Source organism: Pan troglodytes, chromosome X (assembly GCF_028858775.2).
Source record: "Pan troglodytes isolate AG18354 chromosome X, NHGRI_mPanTro3-v2.0_pri, whole genome shotgun sequence".
NCBI lineage: Eukaryota > Metazoa > Chordata > Mammalia > Primates > Hominidae > Pan > Pan troglodytes.
The window spans coordinates 18,224,346-18,234,354 of NC_072421.2; the positions used below are offsets into that span (position 1 = coordinate 18,224,346).

At 44.3% G+C, this 10,009-nt stretch overlaps 1 protein-coding gene across 4 annotated transcripts in view; it reads left to right on the forward strand.

Moving 5' to 3' along the window:
* The window catches only part of NHS (NHS actin remodeling regulator), a 369,943-nt gene that overhangs the window by 263,520 nt on the left and 96,414 nt on the right, over window positions 1–10,009 (forward strand). For 2 of the 4 annotated variants that reach the window (XM_016943119.3, XM_016943120.3), the window contains exon 1: window positions 5,386–6,224. The exons of the other annotated variants lie outside the window; for them this stretch is intronic. In XM_016943119.3, coding sequence (XP_016798608.1) covers window positions 6,191–6,224 — 34 coding nt within the window. In that variant the 5' untranslated portion in view covers window positions 5,386–6,190. Of the gene's footprint in view, window positions 1–5,385; window positions 6,225–10,009 lie in introns of those variants that run through there. 4 annotated transcript variants of the gene reach the window in all.

A 10,009-nucleotide genomic window follows, 5' to 3' on the forward strand; every position in this document is an offset into this window, starting at 1 on the left:
CTCTGCCCTGATATAGAAACCAAAATGGCAACACTTCCTTGATGAGAGCAGAGACTGAGTAGCGTGGGGCTCTATAGTGGTATGGAGTACTATGTAAACTCTTCTCGGTTAATCTCCTGATGAAAAACAACTGATGGACTCAGGAACTGAGTCCTGAGTGCTTTATCACTGAGGCTCCCCATTTCTTGACCATGTGGTGAGGACGGCTTCAATGGACACTGGCATCAGGCCTGGTGGATGGAGGTTGGAGTAGCTGAGGGGCAAGGCAGCTCCAGGCCACAGCCAGGCCTTTAATTTTCCACACATGTTCACACATGTACAGGAATTCAGCAGATGGGCTGCAAGCAAGCTTGGGCAGCAATCCACTGACAAGTAGCAGTAGCTCTGAATAAATCACATTGGCCTGGGCTGCAAATTTAGTTCCAGGGAGTGGGGACTCAGGCAAACAAGGAGAAAAGGCATTCACCCAACTTTTTCCTGAAATGCCAGAGGAACAAAACAGGTCAGCGGTGAATACAAAATTAGCTTGTGGCCACCCTCCAAAGTGATCTGACCTATTTGGGACTCATCAAGAATAAGGCAAAGGAAGTTCAGTTGCCTGCATCTTGATCTGTCAAGGGAGAAGGGAGAGGGTACAAATCGCCAGGTGGCCAGATTCCCTGAGTTACTGGTTATGGAGCATATGAATGGATATGGCTGGAACTCATGAGAAGGGCTCTGGGACAATGACTTTGGGCCAACCCCTAGCACAACTTAGCATGCGAATGATAACCCCGGTGGATGCATTGGTAATCTAGTGTGCCAGCTTGGTGGCCCTGGCCACTGAAAGGATTGTATCGCATTCTGAAACTCTTCCTGCAGTCTAAGGCCATACCACCCTGAATGCACCCAATCTCATCCGAAACCCTTCCTGCAAGTTAAACTCATATCCAAGACCCTTATGTAAAAGGGGACCTTGGGCCAAGCCAGCAAAGGGACATTAGAGCCCTAGCAGAGTGCAAAGCTGACCACAACTCCTAGCAGGTTGGAGCTGGTAGTGGATGCTGTTAGTGCCCTGCCTACATCTCCTTTACAAGCTAGTGCATTGGTCCTCCAGCTGCTGTGAGTGTTGGCTGCTAAATGCTATAGCTGCCCTCTTCCCCAGAGACTTGCTGTTGGCCAAATGCAAGCCCCATCAACCGTCTCACCTCCAGGTGAGACCAGCTCTGTGGTGCATTTTGTGCCCCAGAGATCTCCGTGGGATCAGGCTGGAGCAAATATCCAGCTGAGACTATACTCCTGCTCAGTCCCTTCCCCTACCATATCCAGCTTCCTTCATGCCCCTTCTACTAAGAGCACTCCCTCCATACATTACTTGAACAATAGTGTCAATCTTAACTTAGACTTTGCTTCTGGATAACCCAATCTTAGGCAGAGTTGGGAGGAGGGGCATTTATGAATAGTCTCAAACCTGACTGCACCTCAGAATCACCTGGGCAGCTTTAAAAATACAGATTCCCAGGCCCCACCTCCAGTGATTCTGATTCAGTGGGTCTGGAGTGAGGCCTGAGATTCTATAGTTTTCCTGAGTTCAGTGTTTGGTAATTTTAATACAGCTAGTCCTTTGACCAATGAGAACCACTCATTCTAGCCCATTGTCTTTATTTCTTTTCTTAGATCTTCTAAGAAACATTCATTGATCAAGTTCAGGAACAAATCACACAATCTGTCAAAGACACTAAGAAGCAGAGATTTAAGTCAAAAGATCCACAGTCCTTGGCAAATCTCTTGGAGTCCAGCATACAATGCTGACTCTCAGAACTTTCTCAGCAAATTGCATCTTTAAATTTTTTTCATGTGTCCTGAAATGTAAAGGTCTATTTGGTTGGGAAAAGGGAGAGACTTTTGAGACATCAAGTTACCATGGAGTTTTCCAAAAAGGGATATTTGACCAAGTTTAGAATATAATTCATGCTTTCCATCCTCCATGCTCAGAAGTATTAACCTATCAACCCTCCTTTCACTAACAGACCTAAATCTTCATTATTGTTGGTTGTGTGGATGATTTAGTGATGAAATTCAAAGAGAAACATTTTGTTTTGTTATCAGAGACTCTATATTAGGAAGATTTATGAATAGGTTCTCATGAAAGACACAATTCTAGGGATTTTTAAGCAAATGGACAATTAAATAACTGAATGAAGGTGGCTCAGACTAATGCAGAATAGGGGAGTATTCTAGATTTTGTAATGATATTGATGATAATAGTGATAAGAACAGCAAGAAAACATGATTGCTAAGATTTGTTTCAGTGCTTAGTATGTATAAGACCAAGCACTAATTATTTGATCTGTATTATCTTATTTAATCCCCCCAGCAACTGTTTGAGGTAAATGTATCAGCTGGGGATCAACAAAGGCTTTAAAAAGATGAAACTTTATTTTTCGCTTGTGTAAAAGAAGTTAAAGGTTTGTATGCAGACTCAGCAATAATGAGGTACCGAGGCTTCTTCCGGCTCCTAGTTCCACTAATCCCTAGACTGTGGCCCTCATCTTCACAGTCTAAGATAGCTGCTGGAGTGCCAGTCATCACATTATTGGCCTAAGCATCAGGATGAAAGAAGGAACATACCCCTTGTTTTCTGGGGAGTCTTTCTAGAAATCCTGTACCACAGTTGCTTTGACCACATTGACCAGGTAGCAATCCCTAGCTAAAAGGGAGACCTGGATATGTAGAATTTTGGTTGTATGGCAATGGATACAGTTTTTTAAATGAGATTTTATAAATTTGAAAGAGAAGGAGAATGTGGAAGGTTTACTAAGAAATTGACAACTTATGCCACAGTAGGTAATATTCTTATCCCCATTTTGCAGATAAGGAAAATAAGGCACTAAGAGACTGAATGACTTGGTGAAGTTCACACACTTTATAGGTGGCAGTCACAGTAGGACGCAATTCTCTATGATCATCCCTCTCCTGACTGCTATTTCATTCTGTCCATTTTTTTTTCCGATTTTGTAAAACAGTTTTTTTTTTTAGAAAAACATTTGTTCATTTCCTGCTTTCTTCTTGGTGTGCCTTTTACCACCTTTGCATAGATCCTAGCCATTCTTCAAAGTTCAGCTCCAATGCCCCAGAAAGCCCTCCCTTGCACCCACAACTGCTTTCTAGTAAATATTTATTGAGCACCTATTATGTGCCAGGCACCGTTCTAGGCACTTGGGCTTCATCAGTGATTAAAAAAAACAAAAACAAAAAAAACGAAGACCCCGGCTAGCTTAATAGTTCTGTGACCTTGGTCAAGTTCTCTGAGCCTCAGTTCTACATGTGTAAAATGGAAATAATAAAAATTACTGTGCAGAGTTATTGTAAAGATTAAAGATGTTACTGTATATAAAGTGCAATTACTGGCATATCATTAGATTTTGAAAAATGATGCCTTTTACTATTATTATTGTTGTTGCTATTATTGTTATACTATTGTACTGTATTATTATATTCCCCTAATGAGAAATGCTATTCCTTATTAGGCTGTAAACTTCTGGGCAGGAATAGTATCCAAAGCCTTCTGGTATCACTCAAATACTTGATCAAAGTCAGGGCTTATTAAATGTTTGTTGAGTGGATAAAAAGAGTTTTGATGTAGAGAGAACTTCCTGCTTACTTATGCTGTAGATTTAGGAAACAGTAATAAACAGCCTGAGACCCATAGGAAGGGTTTTTGTTTTTTTTTTTTAGGGGGGGGCCTTGCCCAATTTAAACTGTGAGTGTTGGTGAGTGGTGTCCTAAAGCAAAACAAGAATGAGTAATAATCTACTCCTCATACTCTTCCGGAAGGCCTCAGAAAGAAAATATATCCTCTTCCTTTCAGTTTCTTTTTTTCACCTTCACTGATAGATTTCATGTTCCAACAAGTCCTGCTGATCTTTTTGTGTTTTATTTCTGTCTTCTAATTCTCTTCTCCATCTCTGATCTTTGCTACCTATGGGAATAGGGCTGCTGGCCTAGTGTCCACAGAAGAAAACTTCTGGAAATCAGGAGGCATTGTGCATCCAGGGTCCTAGAGCTGTTACATTCTAGACCTACGGACAGCACCCCAGCAAGAGCTAACCAGTGCTTGCATCAAAAGTGCACATCAGGTTTGTTGAGCACCAAACTCCCTTTATTTTGCCATCTCAGCCCAGCTTTCCCCTCAGCCCTTCTGCAAAGGTGAAAGGCAAGTTCACAGGATGCAGGGCCTTCTTTCTTCCCTCACATCTGGTTTGATTCTGGGCAGCTAAATAGTGGCTTTGCCATGAACAACAAAAGCTAATTCACTGTGGTGGTTTTTAAACACCAAGTGCAAATATTTTTCCTTTTCAGCTTGGGGTCACTGGAAGGGAAAAAACAGGGCTGAGAGGGAGATTAACCTTTTAAAACCTATTATGACTTCCCAGAAAAAATAAAACAATGGCAGCATTTCCTTTCATTCGCGACAGTCTTTTCATGAGTGATTGTTGTTTGAGGCAAGATTGGGGCCCTGAAGAAGATTTTTAAATACTAGCTTAGCTTGGTTTTCCACTCAAAAGGCCACCATGATTGCTTTTAAGAACCCACACAAATCCCTGTAAAGCCCAGGGCCACCCTCTTTGCTTTCTCTCTCTTCTGTCTTCATCTCTGGCTGACCTTCCCTCCTTTTCTCCAGCCCTTTGCTTTCTTCCCTCAATCAGGAGCCTGACTCTCTGCTAAAGGGAGGGGATCAGTGCAATCAGCCATGCCAGCCACTGATGCCACTGACAGATGCTTGGGAGGCTGAAGATTCTGTCTGGGTCATTTCTCTGAGGTTCCAGCCAGACTTTCTGTTGATTTGGGCTGTCTTAATGCATCCCAGAGCCTCAGCGCCGTTCAGTTCCTCTTCGGAAATGAAGTCGCCCATTCTGGTTCTTGCTGCGCATGATTAAGGAGCAGAAGTATCCAATACAGGGTGTCACAGCCATCAGCACAAATCTGGCAGATGAGAAAAAAGCAAGTCTATCTGCCTCACTAGTAGTTCTTTTAATGTTCTCTCTGGACTGCAAAGGAAAAGCTCGTCTCCCACTCTTCATTAGTTTATCTTCTTTCCTTCTCTCTTCCCTTTCAGCTTCTGCACACAGATTCACTTGCTGGGCTCAGGTGGGAGGCAAATCATGTGCCATGACAACATAAGGCTATTAGGGCAAAGATGTGGAAGTACCTAAACTCTCCCTTTCTTGCCAAGAGGAAGATCTGAACAGGGTCCAGGATGGTTGCTGTTTGTGAAGTGGTTTGAGTATTCTTGCTATGTGCTATTACTGCTGTTATCAGCATCACGAGAGTCTAACATGTTGATACAGGTGGTGTGTGTTGAGGGGGGGTGGGTGGGAAGGGATCAGAAATTGATTTGTAACCTGCAAAGAGCAAACTCCAGTTGTATCGCCTCCACCTGCACCATTCTTGTCCTTTCGGTGTGTGTGCAAATATTTGCAAACCTGTTGAATAGCGCACCCTCACACCAACCTAAAATTTCACAGCCAAGTAAGCCAGCCCCATCCTGGTGAGAAGAATGGGTGGCAACCTGGGGCAGCTATGGAGTGATGGGATGAAATGTATTCCTTCTCCTGATCAGGCAGTTGGTGTAGGGGCTGGGCTGCTGTGGCTCCCTGGATTTATTTGTCCAGCTTCCTGTCTCTGGCAGTGTGCTAATGGTTTCGATAGCCACATGGCACTTGGCAGAGCTTCTTAAACTGGTGTGGCCTGAGACTCTGCATTCTAACAAGCTCCCAGGTTGATGCCTATGCTCCTAACCCCCTGGCCAACTGCAATTGGAGTAGCAAGGCTGTAAAGAAGTCCCACTGCAACCTAAACTGCTCCAGGGATGAAAAAGGAAAGTGCTAAGCCCCTCCTCTGGAGACAGGGTGTGTCCAGGCTGCCCTGGAGTCCTGATTTGCCATTCAAGTGAACCCTGGAGGGATTAGCAGCCAGCCTAGCACTTGGGTGAGACCATCTCCCCCTCCAGGGGGGAGTCCTAGAGGCAGCACAGAGGTTCTGTGAAAATCTGCCATCCTCCTTGCAGAAGGTTGCCCTCTCTCGCCCTCCATCCCCCCCTGCCCTGCTTGCTGACTTAAGCAGATCAGCTTTCAGCTCTCTGGCATTCAGAGACGTCTTTGCATAAAAGAAAAGGCCCTTCCTTAAGGAGCAGAGCGGGAATCCAAGCATGGCTCTGGCCTGCTGCATGCCCAAGAATGCAGGTATTTGGGGTTTGCAGCATTTCTTGGCAAGACAAAGGGGAGGGGGAGGCTGGGTCTAACGAAGAGGGGCTTGTGCTGTAGCCACTTCCTATTCTGGGAGAGAAGATAACTATGTTTCCCAATGAAAGTGAGCCCTTTCACAGGAACAGCTGTGAGGAGGGGAATCTGCACTTGACCCTCACTCAAGGCTGACTTTGACATTTAGGGTCAGTGGCTCCTAAGCTTTGAGGACCTTGCATTGTTCATACTGGCTGGCCAACGTTTTCGCCTTTGCTCTCCTTCTGAGGCATCAAACTTCCCGAGACAAAGAGGACAACCCTTTCTTCCTTCTCCTCTTCTGCTCCGACATTTGAACGTCTTAAAGAAGGGCCAGAGGGTAGCTCCAGTAGAGATTCCAGGGCAGGATTCCGGGGCTCTAGCTCAGGACTTCTGGGAAGGGGCCCCATCCTGCATGGGCTTGCACCAGGCCCTATGTTGCTTTCTTCTCCTCCAGCACTGCCCCCTCCAGTCTTCTTGGAATTCTTCAGTATCTTACCTTCATCCTGAGATTACAGAGAAAGATTTGTTTATCTCCCAGTGTCCCCAAAACAGCCCTAAACTGAGAGTCCCCAGACCCAAATCCCCCAACCTCTCGTTTCTGTTACATCTTCAATGGCCTTACACAAATCTGTTAAACCACTGTGGGGCCTGTCTTGATTTCTTTAGCCCTCTAAGCCCTCCTTCACTATACTTCTTTATCACATAAGTTTGGCCATGCAATTGAACCCTATTTGAAAAGCATTGAACTTTTTACAGTATTCTTCCAACACTGGGGTTATTAGTCCTTCAGTTGTAACTCAGGCTCCTTAATGTCAAGGACAGTGCCTTACTTTCATTTCTTGCTATGCGCTATTAGGTTGTTCTGCAGGAGGTGGCCAGTGTGACAGTTGACGCTGGCCACTCTCCTTGCCTCAGCTAAACCCCTTCACTGCACATTTGCCTCCACTGCCTCTGCGGAGGCTGACACAGGGCCAAGTTTCAAGGGTCTCCTATTAGCCCAGCTGCTACCAACACCGTGTATGCAGCCTTTCTTAATGAAGGGTTTGTCCTACCTGCTGTCTGAGAACACTCTCTCTGAGCTGCCTTTCCAGGCCATGATGATGGGGAAGCACTGTTGTGTGCAGCTTTGTTACTTAAGATCCCTCAGGAGAAGAAGGAAGCATGCCTGTGAACCAGGCAGCTTCCAATGGGTTCATGGAGCCTCTATCAGTTTGTTCAGGACATTGTGGTTTCTGAATTTTATGGCAGAGAAGTTGTTCAAATACAAGTCCCTAATATCATATATATTTATGATAAATAACCATTATTTGATGGGCAGGCCAATTATAACAATTAAACACCTCAGACCAATCAAATCAGAATCTCTGGGAGTGGGTCCCGATAACAGTGCATGTTTTTAAAACTCCCCAGGTGGATTCCAATGTGCAGCCGTAAGAAGTAAGAACTGCACTTCCACCCAAACCCCCAATTCCCCTCAGGGAACCAAGGAAGACAACTAAGGGCCTACATTCATACATTTTCATACAGATCAGTGGATTCAGGAGAGAGCGTCCAACAGCCAGATAGTCTTTATTTATTAGGCCTGAAGAACTAAGTAATGGGAGAGTACCAAAGAAATAAGGCCCTGCCAGAAGTTTCAGTTTAGGCTCAATAAGAAAGATGAGAAAGCCTTTAGAATAGCTCGACCCAGTTTTCCCTCAAGACTTGAAGATCCAAGGCCTATACGTGGCTGACAGACCAGGAAGGGACTGGGCGGGGGTGGTGGTGGTGACAGGGCTACTTGGCAGAGGGCTCAACTTTTTTGAAGCTGCTGGCGTGTCATGAGTTTGGCTATCTTTGGGCATTAGTCTCAGCAACGTCACGGTACTCCTGTCAACTCTGGATGGTTCACAAGTGGGAAGACTAGGCCCTTAATCAAAGATGCCTTCAAGTAGGACTTGGCAGATACTGCATTCAGCACAATAAAAGCTGAGGGGAAAATGACTGCTTTTACCTTAACGCAAATTTTATTACCACCAGGTTTCATTACAAAAATGTTAGAGGTTTGGGTGTGTGTTTATTACATAAACGATGGAGTTACTCTGATCTTCACCAGCTTTCAAACTGGAATCTCAAAGGGAGTTCTATTTACTAGATTTAAAGCTGTGGAACCATTGTTTCTCATGACTGCCTTATAAGCATAGGAATAAAATGCAGGGAAAAACAAACTCTCTGTTTTCTTTCCTTCTCGACCCCTGCCAAATTTCCCCAATCTGGAGGAAGGCACAGCCACGTGCTGGATGTTGTAGCTGATAGACTATATTTGGGCTAGGCTTACCAGGGATAGGATGGTCTTCAGGAAAAGTGGGAATGTGACTCAAATTTCAGGCTCCTGTTGCGTCTAGCTTAGAAAGGTGTCCTGGAGGCTTGGACAGGTGTGAGAATCACTTAAGCTGATCAGGCAAACTCTCAGAAACACAGACCCTTATGCCAACCCATAGTCAGTGGTCACAAAGTACAACAGCTACTGTCATTATGTGTTCCCAGATCTCTGGGCATTTGTCTTTCCCAGAAGCAAAGCTTTCATGTCATTATCAATGTCATCTTAGGTCCCTTAGTTCATTCCTGGGAACCCTGCATTCAGAGGGAGCAAGGCATAGGCTGCCACTGTCTTATGGCAAAGACCATTTTGTCAATTTTACTGATGTTCTGTATTTTAAAATTAATGTACCTGATTTTATATTCTTTACTTGAGATTTTAAATTATTAAAAATATTTCTTAAATTCAATGTTTCAATAAAAAATGTGAGAATTGAAAACTACAAATTTACCTCAGAGTATAGCTTTGGTAATTTCCATTGTTTTTTCTATGTGGGCTTATTGTTATTGGTTTCATCCTCTGAATAGTTAGTTTTGGGCAAGACAGCATGGTGTGAGGAAAATGGGCTTTGGTGTCTGCCAGATCTGGATGTGAATCTTTACTCTGCCCTTTATCAGTTGTGTGACTAAGTTATAGGATCACAACTTCCTTATTTCTAAAATGGAGATAATAATATCTGCTTGTTGTATTCTTTAAACGATGATGAAATGAAAGAATGCAGGCAAAGGACTTAGCATGGTGCACCTAGTAGATGCTCAATCCATGGTTGCTATGGATAATAATAGCAAAAATAATACATCACTGGCACAGGCAAAAGCTTTGTGGCTGGGAAGTGCTCTCCATTTGCATGTCTTGGGCAGAGGGCCAGGACAGCGGGTATCCTTTCTGGATCAAACTACTTATCCTAATGTCCTCCAGAGACACTGGCAGATGGGACATGAAATACCAACAGTGTGCCTAGGGGAGGGCATGCAGCCAAATGTTACACTGAATTGAGCACGCCAAGGCAATCCAGGAAAAAACTCAGCACAAAAACTCACCATTCAGAAATTCCCCTGAACTGTCTTGATCTCATTTTCTCTTGTGGGATGTTCCTCAATGAACTGAGCTTCCCTACCCCAGATCTGGCTTCTTTCCTGGCTACCCAGCTGGGTTGCTTTCCCCTCTGTAGGGTTTTGACTGCACATTATAGCCAGAGCCTTGAGGGAAGTGAGCATTTGGGGAGCAAAACTTTATGGAGCAGCATCTCTGTGCTGGGCATTAGGCTTGGCTCTGAGCATCAAACATGACTAAGTCACAGTTCTGTTCTTGAGGACTTCCAAGTCAGGTGCCTTAGTCCATTTTCTGTTGCTATAACAGAATACCACAGACTGGGTAATTTATAAAG